Source organism: Falco punctatus (genome assembly GCF_963210335.1).
Source record: "Falco punctatus genome assembly, chromosome: 5".
NCBI classification, from domain to species: Eukaryota; Metazoa; Chordata; class Aves; order Falconiformes; family Falconidae; genus Falco; species Falco punctatus.
The window spans coordinates 6091242-6115664 of record NC_137584.1 but is presented as its reverse complement, the minus strand read 5'-3'; the positions used below and the strand labels follow the sequence as shown (position 1 = coordinate 6115664).

The following is a 24423-nucleotide window of genomic DNA, read 5'->3' as shown; positions in this document are numbered from 1 at the left end:
TAATAGTTAAGGAGGATTGAATATTTAATAGGTGAGAGAGACCCACAAAACTTTGTGAAGGGAAAGATTTATTTTTTTTAATTGAATTTAATTTTAATAATAAAGGCTGTTTCCTCTGATTTAGCCTTTAGCTTATCTGGGACTGGAGATGGAAGCCAGTTCTTTACCTTTTGCCTGCATACTTGGGTAATAGATTCTGCTTGTTCTCTCACTTACTGTACCAGAAACCAGCAGTCAATTAATTGGTTAAAAGTCACCTTCTTCAGATATATATGTATATTAAGATGTTCTTGTTTCAGTAGTACTTTTTCATCTCGACAAAAAATGCTTTGTTGTAATAATCTTATTTGTGCTTGCCTTTGCCTTTCCATCTTTCTAGCTAGCAATTCCACAGAAAGAAAAAATGATTCAGAGGATACTGAGTTGCGGTTTGCTTCTTGTCAGTCTTTATGGGCTCAGATCAAATTGGAAACAGAGGTGAGTCTTGTACCTCGTATTAAAGCAGTTTTTTGGATTTACAACAATGCTGTTTGCTTCTTTGTTTCTGGAGATCTTTTTTACATGCTTAAAAAGCAATTAGTTAAAGCAGTAAAAGGGCCAGAAATACTGTCAGAGACTGAAATCCCTGTCCAGAATATAAAATGGTAATAATAAATCCATCAATTACACATTACTTTTAACGACAGAACTTTTTAACATGTTTTTCATGATTCAAGCTGCTGCTTCAGAGCTTCTCTTCGTACTAATTGTCCTTTTTATTAATTCCTGGCATACTGCTGTTTTCTACCTTCAATTTAGTTATGTGCTTGCCAGCTGTCTTGAAGAATTTAGGCTGGCCTTAACCTCAGTGTTAAAGAGTTCATTGCAGCCCAGGATTCACTGTAGATTTATGTGAATACAACTGCATGGATGTCAGATACTGAATGACACAGCTGCAAGCATGGTCTATGGAATTAGTATGGGCAGTGTCAGTGGGGTTGTCTGTTGGGGACTGGAGTTAATTTTATACTGAACTATGGCCTCTTAATTGTTATGTGTTAGGTGGCATGCTGTTGTCGTGTCCCTATAGCCAACTGGCTTGCATTATAGCATGAATAATTGCTTCCATACAGCAGGGATTTCCTCCTCTATTCAGTGTCAAGAATTCTGGGCAAGTATTCTATATTCCTCTGCCTGCTGTTGAGTTCTAGACATTACGAGAATTTTTTTTCCAAAGTTTGTTTTGGAATGTACAGTAGAAGCCAGTTGGTTGTAGCTTACAACCTGGACCCTTGGGCCAAACTTATAAATTCCTCCAATTATAGTTCCCTACTATTCCATGATCCAGCTCACTTTTACTAGTCAACACTCTTTTCAAACCATAACTAGCCAGTGCAAAGCAGTGCACTATACCATGGTGCTGGTTATAGAGAACACAGAAGTTTGTGAAGGTACGTTTGGTATCATCCTGCCAACTGCTGCAGCTTGATGGGTTAGCTGCCAGCGTCGGCAGTAATGTTAGCAGCTGCACCAGAAACTGCCTTGTCAGCTACACGGTGGACTACAGGGAAGATGACATTCTGTAGCTACTTCTGGAAGACCTTTTCTTGGATCTTCTTTCATTGGCACAGTGTGGCTAAGGCTTTTGAGACAGTGCTTCTGTGTTGCCAACAGTGGCTGTAAGATTTTCAGGTTGAAGAAGTGGTGTTGATTTTTTTTTCCTAGTGCTTTGCAAGGATTTCTCCCAGAGCAGCGGGCAGAGCCCGTAATAGCCAACGCCTCTCTTAACCACTCAGAAGCATAGAGCCATTGCCATCTGGAAAATCATCATTCTTTCCTGTTCTAAATCTCCTAGCCTTGTTTTCTTTGAGGTTGCTAGGAGTTTGTCAAGTACTTTCTTCTGTTCTTCTCCTGATGGAAGACAGTTCAATCTACATTGACAAATTGATGTAGACCTTGCCTTAGAGTTTGATTTGCTGAAGGGCAGATTACCTGCAGTTACTTTTGCTACTATACATAGAAATTCTTTTATCCAGCTTGTGGAGTATCTCTGATATTTTTTTCCACTGAGCGTTGAATTACCATCCTTTTGTCACACCATTGGCAAACTTGAAGGTGATGATTGATCTTACGTATAAAATTGTGTGATAATTAATGTTGGAAGGGACCTTAGAAAGCCTCTAGTCTGAACTCCTGCTTGAAGCAGCAGCATCCGTGAGGTCAGTTCAGGTAGGTGAGGGATTTATCCATCAGGATTTTATTTCTTACATAGTTTCAGATCCTGTTGTAGTAAACCTGATCCATGGCACAATACCTGGGGAGTGTGTAGCTTGCTGGTTTGGACTTTCATTCTAGGGGTTCTGGTAGTGTGCCAAGGGAGCCTAGCAGGATGTTCTCCACAAAGTTTTTGCCAGGGTACTGCTACCTGACAGTTTGTTGGCAGGCCATGTGCTTGTGCTGGTGTTTTTCCAGTTCTCTGGTATCTGCTTTAGGTGTTGAAGAGTGAAGAGGATTTGACTTCCAAGTACTTTGTTGCTGAGTACTCTTGGCCTTTGTATGTCCATCAAAAAATGTGCTGCCATTGTGGCAGCATCAGCTGTCACCTGATGATAACATCCTTAAAAGCTGGCAAAAGTACTCCAGGAACTGTCCTTCATTTCTGGACCTTTTTTCTTTCAGTATTGCAAGCAGTTTTGATCCCTGCTGTCAGCAGTGGCCTTGCAAATGTTCTTACCATCTCATCAAGAGCTTTCAGACACATTCCCTTCCTGTAAGGTGAGGAGTTCCAGTGGCACTACCAGGGTCCAGGTTAGAAACAAAAAGCCTAAATGCAGGGCTATAATATGGTAATTTTAGCTCTAATGTGCAGATAATGGTTTTCAGACCACTCAATAGAAAATCATGGCCAAACCTAGTGTCACTGCAGGGACTGAACTTCCAGTTCATGTAACTTCCAGAGTAAGCAGTTTCATGTAAGTGAGAAAGCTGGTCACTTGAAATGCAGAGCAGCCTAGTAGTGTGTTTTCCCGAACACTACCAGAACAGTGCCAGTAACAAAGTTGTTTTGACAAGAAGATGCTGATAGATTTTAAAGAAGTTAAGTAAATGTGTAGTGCTGTGGCAGACTGAATTCTGTCTTCACAAGTGCGCTTTGGAAGAAATAATACATACTGTAACTGTGCAAAGTAAGGATTCAGGTTCTTGTTAGCTTAGTGAAAATGTACAGTAACAATCAGAAGAAGCTGAAGGTTTGATGGATTCTGAAGCAGAAGCCTAGATTGTTACAGGACATAGGGAATACAGGAGCTGTTATAATGCTATTATAAATCTGATGGCGTCAGTTCTTCTTTTTAAAATGCCATGTTACAGTTTCTTCTGAGTTGCCATAGAATTTATCAGGTGGAAGCTCAGAGGTGCACAATCGACATCAGAAAGGTCAGAATAATATTTTTTAATACGTAGAGGGTTAAAAAAGTAAGGTTACTTTGTGTACAGTTTTATCAGTTGTTCAGGAGAGCAACAGGAACTCTTTGTTCTAATGGAAATGGAGCTGAGGTTTTTGAGCAGGCATCATGTGCAGTCTCCTGGAGATGCGATCTTAACTCTTGACAGCAGCCTCATCAATGCTGCTGTAGTTGGCCTTTGCCACTTTGTTTAAAATCAAGGTCACTGCTGTGTGTGTCACTTCTTGTTGCTAATAAATCTTGGTGATGATTTTATTGGGGGCAGGGATATAATCTTGTTTCTAACATCTATGTTCTAGAGTATATATTAATATCCTGAACTTGAGAGTACATTTTTTTTTTAATCTGTTCTAGCAGAAGGCATATCTTTAATTAGAGGCAGGTTTTTCAAAGGCATATGCATAACAAAACACAAAATGCTGCCACTATATATTTGCCTTTAAAAGTTTTATCTCCCCGTTTTCTCTCACCTTCCTATATATTCCTGAGTGTACATAGTCTTGTATGTAAATCATTCTGAAGGGCAAAAGACAGTATAGCAAATGTGGTAGTAGTGTGTTTTAGCATTTTTTCCTGTAAAACATACTTAATGCTTTCTTTTTTTTTTTCTTTTTTTTTGTTTGGTTTTTTCTTTCATCCTGAATTGGATTTGGAGGAGCTGAATGTTTACTCTCATTTAAATCACTCAGAAAAATGTTTACAGGTGTTTCGTAAGCCAAGAGAGAATAATAGGAATTTTCATGAACATTCTTCCAGAAACTAATTGTATTGTTTTATTCCTCCTATGTCATTTATACTTTGTCAGTATGGGGTTTTTTCTCTGTTAAAGCCTGTGGTGTGACAACATAGTTAAGCTCATTTGCTTTCCAAGTAATTGTTGAGGCTTTTGACCAGAAGTTCCAAGATAGGAAATGTCTGTGTTTGCCGCAGTGAATAAATTAGCATGTTTATAGTTCACAGGAAAACTTGGTGTTACTTAAAAATTTACTCTGGAGTTTCAAGGATTAAAAATTATGCAGGAAAGGGGTAGGAAAAGGAAAAGACTCTGGTGTTTGCACATTTTTATAAATAAAATCTCTCTGTTTGCAGAAAATACAGGAAGACTTGAATAAGCAGTTACTTGATAATCTAGTAAGTTTTTTGAGACGATCTCATTCTGAGTTCCAAGAGAAGACAACAGAATGGAGTTGTCAGATGAAGTCCAGAGAAATCCCTACTGCAGCTCTTGTCTTAGGTAACTTTTTAAAGATATATTTTGTTACGTACATCTGCTTAAAACTGACACAGAGATCAAAGAAAAATACATTGCTGACTTCCAGCCATTACTGCGAGCAGTATCAGTTTCAGAAATGTTAACAAGAGGGATTGGGCTGGGAGAAGGAAGCAGGGTAAGACCTTCTCTCCTTTGGTATGCATAATAGTCCAGTGAGTTAACACCTTCCTTAAAGGTCTGTTTTAAGCAGCCAGTAGGGATATTTTATTTTTATTTTATTTTTTTGGCCCCTTAGGCACTGGAGATGCTTTGATTGTCCCTGCTTCTGCCACCAACATGCTTGGTGGTTTCTTTGACTAACTGTGGATATAATTACACGGTTACACAGCTTCTGTATTTCTGATACGTGTCCTTGCAGTTCATCTTTACATGTAGGAAAGCAGTGTCTTTATCTTGGAAAAGAAGTAGAGTGAAGAAGATAGTTGAAGATCATATTACTGAAGTTAGAGAAGTTCTGAAGTCTCTTTTTTTGGTTGGTTTGTGGGGTTTTTTTCTCCCCCCTCCTTTCTTTCAAAGGGTTGTAACTGTAATCCTAAACCTGCTTCAAGGCAACCTGATTGCATTTTCATTGGATCATTTTGGGGAACTTAAAATCAGGCCTGCATTCACATTTACCATGTGAGCACTAACAAAGCCTGGAAGGTGGTCTGTTTTGTAGGTAGTAGGAAATGAGAAGTTCCTACTCTGAATATTTCTGTGGAAGAAGCTGTGAACTGCCTTCTGGAGGGCCTGGTTCTTTTTGGTTTTTGATTAAGGATGTTAGCAAAGGCAGCAAATAGTGAGCAGTTCATGGTAAATTCAGACTGTAGTTCATACTAACTCATAGTAATTTTCCTCCTTACATAAGCCATGTGAGGATCCAGGTCTCAGGTGTATGCACTGCTCCTCTTGTAGAGGAGTTGAATTTCATAATCTTGTCTGCAGGCCTTAGATGACTGTGGATGACTTCTGAGGGTATGAATAGCAGGGAGGTTAGAAAACCAATGCTATTCCTTGCAGGTTTGCACCCTTGAGAAATCTTTGTTTTTAAAAAAAAAAACAAACTATATGAAGGGTCTTTGCAATGATTCCCTCCTCCTTTTAATCAGCTAGTATTAACATGTATGTCTAATCTTGATGCTAGTTTTTCATCTTTCCTCATAGGTGGTGTGATGCTTTTCATTCCTTCCTAGACTATTTGAGAGATCTTCTGGTCTTCTGGCTTTTGTCTGCTGTTCAGTTTATTATTCAATCATTGTGGTTACAAATCACAGGAAAAATGCCCTTGAAATGTTTGGGTTTTTTCTAGGTGTAAATGTTACAGATCATGACATGACTTTTAAAAGTCTTTCGGAAGTCCTTCAGGATGACATTACTCCTTATGTAGCCTTGCTGGAAGCCAAAGATTGCCCAGGTGAATACTGCAGTAGCTTTGCTGCTGCTTCTGATTAAGCTATCAATTAACTAGAAATTTTAGCTTTTGCCCCCAAATGTAAGAATAATGGGATGGAGGGATCTTGAAGACTCTCTAAAGATTTGCTCAATTCCATGTTAACATAGCAATCATGCCTACTGTATTTTAAGAGGTATTCAGTTCTCTTGAAAACAATGAAGATTGAAATACTACTTAGTTGTAGCTTAAATGTCAAGAGCATGCTGCTGCGTGTATTGCATGTTGATACTGTAGGTTGGCTTTCCTTTTGTTTGATTTGGTATGTATGTATGCTTACAGTCACATTATTACAGTGTGGGAATGGGTCAAATAAAATTTTGTCCCACTCTCCTTGCTCCTTTGTATTTTTTAAGTAAAATAGGGCAGCGTCCCCAGATCTATGGATTGGGTGCCTTACATATTTTTAGGTCGCTCTAAGTGCATGTGGCAGAATTCAGGAAAGGCACAGGGCCAATTCCTTAACCTGAATTGTTGCTATCTAGGCAAAATGATAGGATAATTTTTAATGCATTAACAACATGCATATCATGAATACTTTAAAGCTTTCTGGAGCATGAGGTGTGCATTCTGGAGAGAGGAGGATAGTTAGAAAAGTGACAAATAATAAGAGGTAATTTGGGGTAATTTTTTAGAGTGTGAGTTGGAGAAAGTGTAACCAAATAACCAAATGTTTTTTCTGTGTGTCTACAAATGTTTTGTGAAGGTATAAAAAATCTGATGCAGAAGCTGATGGGGCAGCTTATGAACTGCTGTATAGATATAGATGAGGACTCATTCGAAGATGACAGCCATGTGCAGGTTTCCCAGAATAAAATACGTTGTTCAATGACTTCTCTTATCAACTGGTATAAGAGTGTAATGAAGGTATGATTTTTTTAATGTTTTGTTTTTATCACCAGTTTATAGAAATGCCTGGTGTTTAGATGCTTTTTTAAAAAGAATTAAATACATTTCTGTGCCATAGTGAAAAAGTGCCAAAGGTTAGCTTTTAGTTTAACACTAAGAAATAACTGAGATTGAGGTGATTTGAATATAAATCTCGAACATAGATAACAAAAGTGGAGTTAGTTTCTGATGCGGTATGAATATTGGAATACTGAAAAACAAGCAAAAAGTACTATTTTATCCTATATTTTATTTGGAACTAGAAGCTTAAAATGCAGCATCAACTCTGTGCCAGAAGCTTTCCTCCCAGGAGTACTGAGTAAGACAGAACAGTGATCCAGGGGAAAGGCACTGTATTAGTGCTAATGCATCAGTATGTCATCTGCAGCCCGCACTAAATGGACAAGCAGTGAGAAAATAACTTTCAAAATGTTTTTGTATCTTTGTATTTACTAAAGCTAGTGAAACTTTAAGTTTTATCTCATGAAGAACTAATTTTCTGATGACTTTGTCAGAGCAGTGTGTTAAACCAAAGTTAAATGAGTACATGCTCTTTTTATTACTGGGTAAAAATACAAGAAATGGGCAATTTCCATGTACACAACTCCAGTCTTCTCCCTCAATCCCAACGATTTCACTAGTTCTGTCCCACAGAGCTATTCATGTCTTTCTTGGAATATGGGTTTTTAAAATGTGTTTATTCTTTATACTTCATGCTATGCCAAACAGAAGGAAGAGAAATTGGAATTATAGGTGTTAATAATAAATACAACTGTAGCAAAAAGTCAGTCATGTAGCTTTAGAGCATTATAATATCATAGATGTGATTCAGTCTTTTTGTTTTACTGTCTTCTGTTTGTTAATGAATGGCTTTAAAGAAAACAGATTCTGAAACTACGAGAAAAAAAAGAAATTCCTCTTCTAGACACTGGCAATCTCCTCCAGTTGTAGTTATATTCAAAGACATGGAAAGTTTCACCACAAAAGTACTTCAAGACTTCATAGTCATCAGCAGGTAATGTGACCTGAAGTTTAAGTCTTCCACTCCTTTACCCATTTTCTGTTTGCCGCTGTTTTGAAGTGTAACAATGAGACCAGCGGAGAGTTGGAATGAAATCCTGATGCTGCTTCTTTGCAGCAGTGATTGAACAAAAAACTATTTGCTAGGTTTTGGGGATAAATTATCCTAAAGCTAGCTTGGGACTCTGAATCAGAGGGCCTAAGAGCTGGGTTGAGCTGCTGGGTGACTGATTTAATTCTTTACATAAGAGGATTTACTGGTGACTAGTTGTTACAGAATTTGTGATTGTGAAACTGATTTTTTAAGATGCCTAGATTTCTTCTGTAGACTTTTAAAATTGTTTTCAGAGTATATTTTTTGTGTGATTACTGATGTAATGCTGCTTAAAGGTCATTAGCTTGCTAGTAGGAGTATATAAAACTTAGCCAGAAAATTTCTCAGTCTTGGCCGGATCTGTAATTAGCAGCTGACTACTTCAGGTTCGCCTGTGCTTCTGTCCTTCCTTAACCTGTCTTCCTTGATATCATCTCATGCATTCTAATCAAAACCACATGCTGTTCTCCAAAAAAGAGCATCTTACACTTAGCCCCCAGGTTGAAACCACAGCAGCAGCAAAATTTGGGCCCCAGTTGTACAATTAATTTAGTTGCAGCGTGTGCACCTGATGTTCCCTCTAAACAATGCTAAGCAATTTCACTTGCTGAGACACCCACAAATATTTTTCTGCTTCAGATCTGGCACATGGGTTCTCTAGGAAACATTTCAAGAAGTAAAATCAGAAATGTTATCTGTAAATAATTAGGATGTAAGGCAGGGGAGTATGAGGTTTAGATTGTTTAAGTGTTGTGGTTTATTTTGCTTTTTTTAGGAAGCATAAGTACCTATTTATGATTATATGGAATGTAGGTGAAGTGCAGTTCAAGTCTGTCAGTCTGCTATTTGCAAATAAGCTTTTTTAATATGCTTCAGAAAAAAGGTTTAGAGGATTCAGATGATCTTATATCTAAAGATTGTCTTGATTAATGTCAAGTAGAAGATGGGTGAAATGGAAGCTCGACAGAGTTGCATAATACTTTGTAAAATACCTTTGTGATTATTATAGAGATGGGGTTTATTCTCTCCGTTTTATTCTTAAACATGTTTAGTAATAGTGTTGAAGTAGGTATATGTGAGAGATTCTTTTGATTTTGTTAATCACAAGTTTCAGTTTCTCTTTGATGCTCTTTTAGGTTATCAACAGTTGACAATAATATATGAAGTTTGTAGGCTTTATGTTTAAGTCTCTAGCAAAGGACTTGAGGAATTAGAGAAATTAAATCATTGCGGGTTAACACCTAAAACACCAAGGTCAAAAAGTTGCTGTGGTGAAAACAGAGGAAAGGAATAAATTGTCAATTTTAACCTGGAAGATATTTAATATAGCAGAATTTGTATCTCCTTGAAATTAATAAAAACTGGAAAATAATGATGAAAAAATATTGAAAGCACTGTATTTTGGGTAATTTGTAGGCTGTTCACAAGGAATACAGCATTCTGTCCTCGTTATGAGTTCTCAAAGCATAAACTAAAAAATTATCTGAAAAGAAAGATTGACCCTGGAGAAGTTCTGTGTTTCCATTATACTTAAAAAAAAATAAATTCCAACATTAGAGGGTTTTCATATTTATTTTAGTTTTATTAAATGGTGTAAGATTTTTAATTTTCTTGAGACTGTTAGCTGTTTAATGTCCCTTCTTATTTTTCCTGTATTTCGTTGAAAAAAATAATTCATATTACAAGATTCAGTTCTCTGAATTCAACATTTTTGGGAAGATAGAACCAGTATAATACTGTAACTGAAAAGGTGCTTTTGGTGCCACTTCCTGCAAATTGAATCCTAAAATAAACTTTAATTTGCTTTTCTACTTCATAGCTTTAAGTAGCTTCCTTTCTTTTTCTTTTTACTCCACATCAAAACTCTTCTGGTTTACTGGCAACAAATCTTTTAATTTACCCCTTTCTGCTTCTGAGCTCAGTACTGTAGTAGGAACATAATGCATTTGTTTCATGATTTTCTGTAAGTAACTGTCATGTTTTTTTCTCCCTTCCCCCATGATCTAGTCATCATATCCGTGAATTACCTCTAGCGCTGATTTTTGGAATTGCTACATCTCCAATGATTATCCACAGCTTACTTCCTCACTCTGTTTCCTCTCTGCTGTGCATAGAGCTTTTCCAGTCCCTTTCCTGTAAGGAGCACCTGTCTACTATAATTGACAAGGTAATTCCCTTTCTGTATAGGAGTGTGTGTGTATTCAAGCACAGTGTACATGTAAGGACTTAAAAGTAGGTTTGTCTGAAACTTTTGAAATGGAATCTGTTCCTGAGCTGTGGAGTTTGCATATTGCTACTCACAGCTACAGAGTAGCTTAATACTAGGAGCTTCCTTCTCACACTGAGACACACTCACATACCTGCTTTCATCTTTCGTTTACATTGGCATCTGTGCAAACATCCTTGGGCACTTGCACTTTGACATTCCTACCTCTTCATTAAGGTAGTACTTTAATTTGAGTTTTACTTTGTTCCAGAAAAGATAGCTTTAAACATAGAAAAATACAGTTCAGCCTGAATTTTGTCACCTGTCAAAAATTAGTAGTTATCCAAATGTTCAGGCCATATAGACGCCGTGCCTGTGCAATTCTTGGTACACCACTTTGTGCAGGATTTCCAAAATCAGTTACACATGCTGAAAGTAGTGGTATCCCTGGCTGTTACATCAGTCTCTGTTCTGTTTGTAACTTTAAGAATAAACACAAAAATCATGTTCAGCAAAGCTAACTTCAAATGTTCCATATAAGTAAAAGGTACTTAAAAAATGTAGTGAAATATTAAACTGAAAATCAATTCAATCTTTGCATGTATATTTTAGTAGAAATACTGGTTTTAGAAGTTGGCAGGTATTTAGTATCTCAGTTGAATGCTAACGCATGCTGAGAGCTGTATCAAATTGTATATAGAAATTTTGCTGAGATGAATTTAGGAAAGAATTTCTGCTATGGGTACTTTTCCTTTTTGTCTCCCTTAGCTGCTTCTGACAGCCTGGTGTCCATTTAAACTGGGTGAGAAAGTTCTGAAGGTTCTCATCAACATATTCTTGTACCACGATTTTTCTGTCCAGAATTTTATCAAAGGATTTCAGGTAGGCAATGGTAACAAATTATGATTGTGAAAAAGAAGGGTAATTACTGGGCACTGAAAGATTTCTTAGGTCCTAATGTTGTCACTGAATTGGATGGAAAAATGTCCTTTGGGAATAGTTTGGATCTTGAACAGGTGGATGTTTTAAAACCTGAACTGCTAAGGTTTTAAGGGGAAAACTTGTGGGACAGATATAAGAAGCATGTAAAAGCTTACTCTGCCATAAAAAACTATATTTAAAGGTTACATTTAAAAGGGTGACCTGCCTTAGTGGGTTGGAAGACCTCTGTTTTGTTATAGATTAATATGTAGCTTCTAACACCCCTGGCAGAACTCTCCAGCTCTGACCTGCTGTACCAGGTCCTTGTATTCTGATTTGTCATGCCGTGAGTAGGTTGCAGCAGTGTCTCTTCCCTAGAGAAGAGGGAAGTGCTTGTTCCAAGCAAGCTGTGTGGCAATGCAGGAGACAAAGTGGAAGACTTCAGGATTTCCAAAAATATTCTATATGGAGCATGCTAATTATATTTTTGTTGGCTTATATAGATCTTCATATCTAGATGTATTTCAGTGTCTGAGTCTCCTTGTAGCTTTTGTGGATTGTGGACAAGAGTTGTCCAAAGAATTAGTAGTCCCTGAAATCTGGTTTAATGCAGGATTGTGAAGTTATTTCTTGCCTGGTTCCATGCTTGAACCTGTTAGTAAAATATGCCCTTTTAGTTTCATATACATTTAGAGCATTTCAGATTCTTTGATATCTAAGACTCAGGACTACATGCGTCCAGGAGAAATGTCCTGGCAGTAGTACCTCTGCCTGCAGATGGACCTACATAGACTTACACGTGAAAGTTTCAACTCCTTATTTGAAAGAGTCATCAGGATTTAATGATTCCCCATTAGCCTGATAAAGAGATACAAGTCCTATCCCTGAGAGCATATATGGCTGTGTCCTTGTGCATTAAAAGTATTCAAGGATAAAGCAATTTCAGATCAGCTTTCCTAAGTGATAGATACAAGGGAACACCATCATCTCGTTATGTCTAGGAGTGATATTAACTCTTCTGACACGGAGTGTCTTTCCTCTTTGACAGTTTTTATGTTTTAAAAGTTTTTAGTGAGGTAGTTTGATCAGGTTTTTGTTTTGTTTTTAAGAATAGACATGATAAGTATATGCTGCTATTCTGCAAGGCTCTGATGCTACAAACATTTAGTGCAGCTGAAATCAGTGAAAGCTTGTTTGCACATCTACATGGTAAAAACTTAGCAGTGTATTTTTGTGTGCATGAAACAGAAATTGAAATTAGGACATTTGGTAAGCGTGCTTGTGTACAGTAGTTGTTTTTCATATCTTTAAACACATTCTTTGTTATTTGTGAGCATTGGAGCTGAATATGTAATCTAAAGAATCCGGTAATCAATGTAAGTGAATAAAAAATATTTGACAAGCTGTAGTTATCCTTATGTAAAAGGTGGGAAAGAGGAAGTACTGAAGATGAATAGCGCATACAGAAAAAAAGGTAATTCTGTGACTGTGTTTCAAACGGAATACTCAGTGTCCTGTAGAGACTTATGGAATATTTATGAGCTGTAATGATATTTTTTTAAAGGAATACCATTATTGCCATTGTGGTACTTGCACTGTAGTAATAAGAAAGCATTAAAAGGCAGATAGAGCAGAGAGGATGGATTTTATTAACATCACTGGTTCTTGCTTTGTTTTTCAGCTCTGTGTTGTGGAGCACTTCTATTCCCAGCCTCTTAGTGTACTGTGTTGCGAGCTGGTAGATGCTAAGAAGAGAGTAAATACTTTATCGCATAACCAGTGTGAAAACATTCGAAGACTGCCCTCTTTTAGAAGGTAAAAGGGGAAATAAATTTTTGGACAGTCTTGTATTTAGTCAGCTTTTAAAAAGATAAAAGGAATCTGTATATGTAGCTCTGTGAAAACTATAGATCACTGCTGTGTACTTCAAATCAATCAAAAGGAGAGAGAGTACAGCTTCCATGGTGTGTAATGACTTGTACTTTTTTCTCTTGTTCTTAATACAGAAACAAACAATTATGAAAGATAACCATAAACCACTTTGAAACTTGTTAAGCTGACTTGGAGCACAATCTCTGGGGTTTTGGAGTGGCTTTTCAACTTGCTGAATTTGGCTGTCTCTGTTCAAATCTTTCCAAAGAAATCCTTATAGTGCTTAAACTTTAGGTTTTTTAACCCTATAATCTTTAATCATACTTTATATTATAAAAGTTTTATGTTCTTTTTTCTTGCCACCAGATACGTGGAAAGTCAAGTTTCAGAGAATCAGATTGCACTGTTAACATCAGACAGCTTCTTAAAGGTAAAAGTTTAAAAATGTCTTTGGAAAGCAAAAATAACTTTCCCAATATATTCGTTTGTGGAGCATTGGAAAATACAAGACTAAGATGTATTGTTCTGTATAACATCTTTCATGCAGTACATACTGTGCTTCATGTCCAGTAACGGAGAATTAGGATCAGCAGGTCAAAATTCCAAGTCTCTAGGGTTGCCTGATAGAGCTTTATGCAAAGCTGCGCAATTTATCTTGCATCAGCTTTTAGCTATGTCTAGAAATATAACTGCTTAAAAAGAAGGTTGCGAGGTTTATATATGACCTGGTCTTTTAATGCTTACTCAGACTGACTTTCTTGGAAAGTTAGTGAAGTGTTTGAAGAATCTGTAAGTAATCCTGGAAAACCTCCATACCCTCTGTGTAATTTCTGATTGGACTCAGTAGGGCAGTATTTATGTTACATGTTTATCTGAAGGTTTGTCAAGTGATAAAAGTGAGGCTACTACTATTGTGAGCCCTTCAGGAACTGACCAACAAAGATCTGTTGGTTATTTTCACCAGCTGAACCACTCCCAGTAGAAGCCTTGCTCAAGGTAGAGGTTTTCTCCTAACTCATCATCTCAAGTGCAGCTAACTTGTCAGACAAAGGGTACTACTACAGATAAAGCAATTAATTTATCCTAGTAGATCTTCCTGGTCTGTAAGAACTTTTCAAGTGTGAAGAGCAATGGTAATGGCTGGAAGAGAGGTTGGTAGCAGGCAAGTTTGCAAGTGCAGTGCAGTTACAGTAGTCAAGGTGAGACATGATTTATATGTGATTTTATGATCCATAGTGTTCAGTGGCAAACATAGCTTAAGCTGCTGCTGTTCCCTGGCTGTTTATTCACAGCTCAGCAGATGTGCCAGCACAACTGCTTGTGTGGCTGTACAATGAACGTATCAATCAAAGTAAAGTAACCTGGACAAAAAAAAAAGACAAGACATGGGAGGTTTTTTTGCTGGGTTGTTTCTACAGAATGATTTCCTCAATGCACTTCACTCTGAAGGTACATAAATGCTTCTATTGAAACAAGAGGAGGGAAGGAGTGGGAATGAGCAGCTGAGACTTTTCTTTGTTGTTGTTTTGTTTTGTTGAAAGACCATGTAATGGGCTGCTGTTTTGAGAGTTGAATACTCATCATCTTAAACTTTATATGTTTAATAATGTGCCCCTTATTTCACAAGCCTCATCCTATAACTTTGGGAAAGAAGCTGGAATTCTTGTGCTTAGGTGCATGTGATGCTTCTGACAAATTTTAATTGAAGATGTTTGTTCTCACCTCTGCAGTAGGAGTAGGACTATTATTGCTTTACCAAGCTGGCAGTGTAGTTTACTTGGGGAGAAAAGGACCTACTGCTGCATTAATGAGGTGCTGTTTGTTCCATATGTGGTAGTAATCTACAGTATCATTATTAAGTTTGGAAACACTTTCAAAGTCACTATTCATACTACTTCATATAAATATACTGTTCATGTTCTGGACCAGGTAAATTCGCTGTTCAAGCTTAGTACGTAAACCTGCGATACCCTTTGTGAGCTGCAATTTATATTCCATGTTGTTACCATGGGTTTTAATAACCATGGGAAGGGTTCCACCTATTTAGAATAATCAGTTTTAAAACCAATTTTACATCCTAATTACTTACAGCTTTGTCTGAAAGCTTTCATGGCAAATTTGATTTGAAATTATGTAAATGTGGCAATCTATATTTATGGAAATAATGTTGCATAATCTTTCTAAAAATGTTTTCAAACTCTTCTAAAACAATATGCCCTTTAACTCTGTTATTTGGTAAAATACATAGTCCTACTGTATTGCTGTTTATGTATATTAACTACATCAGTCTTCAGCTTGGAAATGAAATGAGGGAAATAGAGATGATATAATGCTTTGGGTTTAGAGGAATAAGATCGATGTAGTAGCAGCATTAAAAAGATCTTGTTTTCTTCTCTCAGCTTTTTTTGTGGTGGGGACAGTTGGGTTTTTTTAATGATCCTGGTTAGAATTAAGATACAAACTTATGAGTGTCCACCCTAAGGTCTTGGAAGTAATTTAAACAATTGTTACATTAGTGACCCTTCCATTTTAATAGATAAAAAAACGCTACAGGGACAAATGTCTTTAATGTTTTTAATTATGTTGAACTTTAACATCAGATAGCTCTCTGCAGCACTAAGTGTCTTTGTTACTTTCAGTCTTTGCATTGTGATACTTAAATTTCCGTGTTCAGTACTTCCTTATATTTCCTGCAGTTAAGGTTTTCCTTTTTAAAAAATCTTTGATGTCCTTTGTTTCAGTTTAACTTTAGAGAACTTCTGTGGCTTGTTTTATTTTTCTCTTTCCATTTGGAATAGTTTGCTCAGAGTTGAGCAGAGTGGCAGTAAAATACATAGAAGATCCTGTGGGTTTCTTTCCTCTTTGTCTGACTAAAAACAGTTGAGTGAAAATGTGATTCACAAACTTAAAAGTAGTCAGCCCAAAGTGCTTTAATACAGCTACCAGAAATTTTGAGTGCCATTTTCCAGAATTGTTACATATGCTTCCATGGGAGGCTGGTGATAATGAGATGCCATCCAGTAAATTCAGTAGCAGCAGTTAATTTTTTCCTAATACATGATATTTTTTTTCTGCAGCTCTCAATCTATGAATAAACAAGTCAAAGCACATAGGAGCAGTAACTGCGTATTTCTTTTCTGTGAACTAGTCTTTTTATGCGTACCTAAAGAATAGAAACAGTAGCCACCCACAATATAAGAAATAAATTCTGAAATGCATTTGTAAAACAAAAATGCAAATAATGAGGATTTGAGTAAAAGTAGCTATATAATTTCTCATTGCCTATTAAAGGTACAGTGTATAGTCTTGGTTTTGTGAGATGACATGTCAAAGTATAGTTGAAAATGGTAAAATAATAATGTTAATAACAAATCTCCAGTGAGATGAAGTAAGAAAACAGAAGTTAATGATATGCAATGTGATTGCAGTGAACTGTTGAAATAAAGGTTTTTCGCACAGTGGTCTTAATTTTAATTTAACACTGGTGATTTAACATAGCACACAACACAATGTCAAAACTTCAGAGTAATTGTAAGTACTTTATGAGAGTTTTAAATAAATGGAAGTCAGAACGACTTACAAAACAATTATTCTGTCACTGCAGGAAGTAACACAGAAGTTGCTGGAGGACTTGCAACTTTACCATGAAAATTATGTTTCAGTTCTGAGATGTCTTCATGTTTTCACGTCTTCACTTCCAAAGTATCCTTTGGGCAAGCAGGTGATGTACGGTTATTCCATTTCAGTGAAACATGAGGGGGTTTTGTTTATTATTCTGCTGCTTTGCCCCCTGCTTCTTAAAATGGAAAAAGATGCTTTCTTGCTATGGGCAGAGGGCAACAGTATGTGGTTTCTTTAGTGTCGTGGATGATACTTTGTCAGTCAACAGGAAAGAGTTTCCAGGAAGGCGCAGATGCACAGAATAGCAAAAGAATCCACACATTGACTTTCCCATGTCTGGGATTATCTATATGTATTGCAGGCAGTGTATACTCTTTTGCCACCTGTTAGCATGCTAGGCAAATTCAGGTGAAGAGGCTGAGTTTTAACAACCGTCTGTGCAGACTAAAATGATAGTAAGGGAACAGTGATAGTTGTTTGTAGTAGCCATGTTGCTCTAATGTCATTAAATCCACTTTCTCATGCTAAGCAATTTCTCCTTTCACTAGAAGAGCAATCTATTCTGTGCATGTCCTCTTGTCTGTCAGTTCTCAATGTATTCCACAATGTTAAATAATTTATCACTAACTACAGAACCAGCATGAACTGCCCCAGTATTTGAGAATGAAAAGATGTTTTAGCTGGGGCATTTGACTGGAGTTACTCTCTGTTCTCTGCAGTTATCTTCATCTGTGCGTTAGTTTTTTGAAAGCGGGTGCAGAGCAACATGTAGACTCCAGCAACACTAGTTTAGTTCTAATGCTGTTGTTTCTTTTGCAATCATTCTGCATCTGTGGAAAACAAGCTCCAAAGGAATTATGTGTGATGCCAAAACGGCACAGAGTAACTGCTCAGAGACGAATTTTGTCTTTAAGCAGCAAAGGTATTTATTTCATGCAACGCTGGGGAGCTAGCTGATTCGCACTAGGCAAACTAGCTCCAAAGTTTTCAGTGAAAAGTTGGGTATTTTGTACAGTTTTTGTGAGAGGTTACACAACATCTTAACATACATATTCATTTGATTTTGACACCCAATCATTCCATTCACAATAGGTGGGATCTAGGTGGAATAGACCTTTCAGTTTTCTTTGTTCAACGATTTCCTGACTTGATGGTCTCCTTATCTCCTTCAGGTGCCCACCTTATCTTTTCTAATTATTCAGAGTACACAAACAGAGCACCACCGAGAGCATTGTACCAAACTCATCCTGAGTAATTTTTTATATTTTTTTTAAGACCTTGTTCTGTTTCACATGTAACTTTGAAAAGCTTGTTGTAAGAGTTCTGCATGACTTTGTAAAACACTTGATCCTTTCTTCGCCTTCTGTGTAACAGATCAGGGAGCTGCATTGTGCATGTTTGGAAAACCAAGTGTGGGAGACAGAGGAGTATGAGTCATCTCTTCAGCTAGCAAGGTAACTTTTTTTCCATTTTGTTTTAATACCACTGTATACATGGAGAATATCAGTCATCAGTTATTCTGGAACTTAAAGCTGAGGATATTACCTGTTGACAGCTAGTTGTGGGGTTATTTGCAAGTGTAAATGACTGCTCTTTTCATTTTGTCTTTCTTCTGTTTTCCATGAAACTCAACCAGGTTCTAATATCTCTTACCCCCCGCCCCCCCCCCCCCCGAGTAATTGTGCTGAAAGCACTGAGATTACTGTGTGTGAATGAGAACATCAGTTGGATTTTGTCTTTTAAACTATGATTGTGTTAGATATTATCAACCAAATTATTAGTTTTAGTTGGCCTAAATTTTAATCTGTTGTGGAAATTAGAATCTGTTCCAAGTGAGTAGCTGAGGCCTTTCTTGGTTTTTTATTTTACCGCTTTCCCCCTGTCTCCTTTGTCTTAACAGTTTGTACAGGGACTGAGTTATTTTTTGTGTTACTGTGAGCTTAGGACTTTAGGAGAGCCTACACTTGGCGTTGTCTGTCAGTGTTTTAAATGGAAAAGTCATCTAAAGCAATTTTCTTAACAGACAACAGTTTTAATTGCAATGTTGCAGCTACAGATTTTTAAACGCGCTTTGTCATGGCAGGTGGCTGTTTCCTGATAGCTGCATTCATTCAGATAATACCTTGGTTCTGCCACACCAGGAGCTGATGTAACCCTGTTACTGTAACCGCCTCTTCAGGAGTCTATGAGGTTGTGAGGTTTGATACGTGTGACAGTGAAATTGTGTAGAAAAAACATAATAGTGGTAGGTGGAGGATAACCTAGGCTCATATACACAAGGAGACATACTCTTCAAGCTGTATCTTTGCCACACTGAGTGGCTCTTATGCATCGCCACTGCGCTATGTTCTTTACCCTCGTCCCTTTGAAAGGATTACATGCTTGATTTGTCATTTCTAGTCTTTCCTTAATCCTCCTCACTTCTGAATCTTGACAGCACTCAATCACATATCAACCCTTGCCCACAAATGCGTCATTTTGCTTTCCTATACTGTCTATTCTTTAATTTCTAATAACTTCGACCATTTTTTTCTCTACTTTTTCTCCTCCAATGTTTAATTGTCTTTCTTCCACTCTGAATTCATCTGCCTCTTCTCCTATCTCAAAATTGATGCTGCCATCAGATTATTGCTTGCTCCCCTGTTATTTTTATCTGTTTACCTCCCTCCTCTTTTTCCTCTGGTCCTGGTTCCCACTCGAGGACCTTCTGATAGAAATACAGTGATCACAGTCGTTACTTTCATAGCTAATTTTTTTTTTCCATCCAAGAATTCTGTCATTTTTTTCTAACAAAACTTCTTCAACACTATTCCTTCAGATACTTGGGATTCTAGCTGTGATTATTATTTTTTCAGTTTTTAGCTTTAACTCTCTTTTCCATTTTACACATACTTCCTCTTGTCTCTGCTTTTTCTGCCTAGAATCTTGCTGCTGTCTTTTAGAAGAAAATGATAAAATGTGATCTTTCCCCTTCTACTCACAATCTTCTGTTTTTTTCCCCCTTTGCTGAGATGTGGAAGTTACTCATCATTCCTTAATATCTCTGCCTTCCCAGGGGCCACATCACCATTGTATATCCTTAAGTTCACGCTTTCCCATCCTTTAGCCTTCTTTTCAGTGTTTTTCTGGAGTCCATCTTTTTTTTCCTTGTATTTAGAAAGTGAAAAGTAGAAAAGCTTTTGATCAGTTTTTCTGGATTTCTAACAAAGTCTCTCTTTTGCCTTTCATGAATTATGTTTGAATGGGGGGGGTGTCAGTTGTTGCATTAAGTTCCTTTTGTGGTTGCTTGGTTGTTTCTCTGGTTCAGCCTTTGCTTGGACTGGCTTTTATCCCTTCTGCTAAAAGTGGGCTTGCCAAAGGTGGTGTTTCAGATGATTTAACTTTAGTAATCTAGACAATAGTTATTCTACGTTAATCTAGTTGTCTAAAGTCCAAAAAAATATCTTGGGGAGACAGGGAGAGTATGTGAGCTTTAGTTCATATTGGACTAATTCAATCAGAAGACAGATAAGATTAAGAGATGTTGGAGAGTGTATCACTTGGTTGGTGATGGGGAGCTAACTGGCTGGGATATGTGGTCAAGCTTTTACTGGGCAAATCTCTGAGAACTGTCTGGCCTATTGTCTTCTGTCTAAATACTGTACTATGGTTTTGTCTGCTAATCACTGATGCCATTTGTCACATACTGCTTGTCAGTCCTGCTCTTCCCTGACTTGTCATTTTGTTGTTGACCAATGACTGTTATCACTTCTTCAGATGATTCCCCACTTTCAGAAGGATTCTGAAGAGCATTCAGAAGTTTTTTTATGGACTTCATCCTGGCTTCCTTCCTTCTCTTTCATAACTTGTCTCTGAATAATCAGAGACAGACAGATTTATTTACTGTTTTTGGATGATCTGAGAGCTTTCTTTCTGCTGTAAACCTTTCTTTTAACCAAATTAAAATCTTAACCCCACTCTTTGATACCTGGCATACCTTGTAGTAATCTCAAGACCAAAAGGTTGAAAAGGATCCTTTACTGTTTCCTGACATGTGATAACCATCCTCTGGGCTGTTCTTTGGACCCTGTGATCTTACTGTTATCCTAAATAAATTTTTCTAGAACTTGCAGTTTCTTTTTGAATAATATTACTAAAATAAACTTGTTCTTTCACATTCACAGATCTCCAGACCTGGTTATCCTCTCTCCCTCTTAGGTGTTTAATTATTGCAGTGTTTTGTCTGGCCTGCAAAAAGGCTATCTTGTTTACGCATTATATTCTGTAAGACAGTTTCAAAATGTTTTCTACCCTTCTGTGTGGTCTAGGTCACCATTTCTGTTAACTTCTGATCTTTTCTGTACAAAATAAGTGTATCTCAAGGCAACACCTGACTTGGAAAAAATCTATAACCCTGAGTCAGATAAACTAAAGTTTCAAATTCTAGCCTTTACAAGCATTGGACTTGATGATCTTAAAGGTCTTTTCCAACCTAAATGATTCTGTAATTCTGTGATTTAATGTCAACTGCCAGTTGGAACCAGAGCTCGAATTGCAATTGCCCCTCCAGACATCCATAAAGCTTTCCCGGCCTCTTTTAAATTCCTCCTTGAATCTCTTATTAATCAGTGTTTAGGTACTGATAGGGAGACACTGTGCCTGACACACTGATCGCTATCATTTGATTCTTTTGTCATGTTCCCTTTTTTTTTTTGGCTGTGTTTTTTGTGTCTTCTAAAATCCTTAAACTATTAGCACTTTTGCTTTGTATTTTTGTATTTGCACCTCTTTTTTTTCTTTTTCTTTTTTTTTTTTTTTTTTTTTTTTTTTTTTGTAGAAGACAAAGCAAAACCCCAAGAATAGGCGGGGCAGGGATTCTAGTAACATGGTTATTACAAATCTGTGATTGTTCAGAACCAGAGTGTTTAGCAATGGGAACCTCTCGCACTGCATGAAAAAAGTTACATGCATGTGTAATGATATTGGCTTGATGCATTGACTGTGATTCTGGATTTCATGTATGGATATTTGCAAGGACTTGCTTTGATATCTTTATAATAAAGATTTTGAGCGGTGCTTGGTGACATTTATAAAATGCCCTAATATATAATTAAAAGTAAGTAAATGCTAGACTGGATGTTGGGCTAGATGATCTCAAGAGGTCCCTTCCAGCCTAAATTATTCTGGGATTCTAGTGGTGGTTAGGTTTATAGCAATTAAATACAAAAACCAGCAATTCAGATTTTGTTTTGAGAATCATTCTGAATCATAGAGAGTAATAGATTTTGTGGGTGTGTGAATACATACTAATGTGATATTTTTTTTACCATTTCATTTACCATTCTTGGGAATTAGTTATGAACACTACTATAGGGGGCTTTTTCTATTTTTAATGACTCACAGGTTAAAAAATTATAACTCTATCCAGCAGGTGTGTTTGAGTAGAATATCAGAAAAACTTTCATTATCACTTCTGCAGGTAAATGTGAAGGACATCTATCCAAATTAATTTATTTCTTTCTGTAAATGACAGCAAGGAAAAGATTTGACTTTACTGCAGGATTGAATGCTTGAAATCTTGGAGGTTTTCTCTTTTAAAAGAAGTTTTTAAAATTAGTATTCAACTTTTTTCAACTAAAAGTTGAAAGCTGTTTCTTCATTCTGCATTTCAACTTCAGCCAACAATTGTCTTTTAGGATGTTGAATAAGTCTGATTTGGTAACCATGCTTCAACAATGTGTGGAAATTTTTGTGTCATCTTCTGGAAAGGAGTTTGATAAGACAGTGGAGAAGTTGAAGGAGTTCTTGACCCAGTTTCAGGAACTAGAAGGTGGGTGTGTACCATCATACATTCCGTTGCAGATTATGTGAAAGCTGTTCTATAATCTGACCAATGGGTATAATTTTCCCTGGTGATACCCTGTCATTGTATCAAACAATCAGACTTTTCAGGATTGTTTTTTTAAATACATGCACAGAATTAGGAAATGTTTATATTCTTTATTGGTATGTGGTTCGTGCTTTTTATAGTACGGAAGAGTGATGTAAGATAAGAAATTGGACAGAGCAGCAAACATTGCTTACTAGATCTGTCATACATATATTTTGAGCAGTTTACCAGATGTTGCAATCATTAAAAACATGTAACAAATAAAAGCAGATATTGAAATAAAAATAGGAGCAGACTTCCTTATAACATGGTATTTAATCCAAATGTATATAAAGTTCTTTCACCTGCACATTCAGTTAAATTTGTGTAAGAGCTAGGACACCAAGCACCAGTTGTCAAGGCTCTGCTGACATGCTGTAACTTCTCAGGCCCATATATTGATTGTTCATGGCAGAAGACTTACTTGAAAGTTTAGTAAGGCAAATGAGTAGCAGCCTTCCGTCTTTCAGGTTAACAGAAACTCTTGGTATTCCTTATTCTGGAATAGGAGTAGGTGATTACTTAGAAAAAGCTGTAAATGTCACTGAAGGTAGCAGCGCTGAAGAATCTGAACTACGATGGAAAACCTGAAGGTTCATCTAGTTTGGGAAAAAAAACTGAAGCAAAAGGCTTTTAAGCAGTTGGATTTTTACCCAGAGAGAAGAAATAAATAAAAAACAACAACTCTGTGCATTCAGGAACATGCAGAACTGCAAAACAAAAAAGGCATTATTTATTTTCACTTATGATGTGAAGATGTTTTTAAAGCAGAGAAAGTCTAATGAACCCATGAATGATCTTGGTTTGTTTTCAAATTGGATTTAAGCTACAAAGAAAAAGTGAGAAGGGAAAGTTAAGATAAATTTTACATTAATAGGTTGCAGATTTAGGTGATTTCTTCCCATAAATTTCTGTGATTGTGTTCATCTTTAGCCGGAGTTTTCAGAAGTCTGCCAAAAATGTTATATACCTGCATCTCCCACAGAGCCCTTAGAGTGAAAGGATAGCCCCACATTTTTTACCCTGGTTTTTGTTTTTTTTTTTCTCTTAACAACAAAAAAGTTCATCTTCCCGAATGTCTAATGAACTGGAAAAAATAAAACCATTAAACTTGAGGAATAAAATACCCTTATGGTTCTGTCTATTTTGAGCTGAAGGGTTTAATAAAAAATAGCTCAAAATACATCAGCTAATAGTGGAGAGAGGAAGTTCTCTCTGTTTTGAAGCCTTCCACAAAAATACAGATGTCTCCATGGCACTGAAAAAGACTAACTCATTCTATGTAAGTCACCAAAAAACTTTTGTGTATCATGATTGTTACTGCTGATAGGTGCTTTACCTGTGATCTGTAGGTGGAATCTCCTCTTATTACCATCTTCATAAGTAAGGCAAGAAGTCTAGTTACCTTCTGTTTTGATTTTGATTATCACTTATCCTGGCACTGATGGTGCTTTGGGAGGTTTTGCTGCTTTGCTTTAACTTAAAAATTACTAATTACTGGTGCAATTGATCAACAAACTGAATGGCTATGAAAAAAAATTGTGGAAAATTAAGATGAGAATAAAACTGGATAATGAAATACTTTACCATGCTTTTGGTTTGCTGCTGTGATTGCAGTTTCTGGATTAAGTAGGGAGTATTCATTTCTTTCTTAGTATTTTTTTTTATATGAGAAAAAAAAATAGGCAACGTGTAACTTTCTGAACACTCCTGTAGCATGAGTATTATCTAGTACTGATCTGTCCAAT

General features: G+C 36.8%; 1 protein-coding gene across 3 annotated transcripts in view; it reads left to right on the top strand.

Annotated features, from left to right (window-relative positions):
• The window catches only part of ORC3 (origin recognition complex subunit 3), a 37690-nt gene that overhangs the window by 5089 nt on the left and 8178 nt on the right, over positions 1-24423 (top strand). For 2 of the 3 annotated variants that reach the window (XM_080389348.1, XM_080389347.1), the window contains exons 3-14: positions 380-477; positions 4533-4677; positions 6005-6109; positions 6852-7012; positions 7912-8048; positions 10155-10314; positions 11122-11235; positions 12956-13089; positions 13513-13576; positions 16751-16867; positions 18142-18221; positions 22443-22576. In XM_080389348.1, coding sequence (XP_080245474.1) covers positions 380-477; positions 4533-4677; positions 6005-6109; positions 6852-7012; positions 7912-8048; positions 10155-10314; positions 11122-11235; positions 12956-13089; positions 13513-13576; positions 16751-16867; positions 18142-18221; positions 22443-22576 — 1449 coding nt within the window. The remainder of the gene's footprint in view (positions 1-379; positions 478-4532; positions 4678-6004; positions 6110-6851; positions 7013-7911; positions 8049-10154; positions 10315-11121; positions 11236-12955; positions 13090-13512; positions 13577-16750; positions 16868-18141; positions 18222-22442; positions 22577-24423) is intronic. The other variant, XM_080389349.1, reaches the window with a different exon arrangement.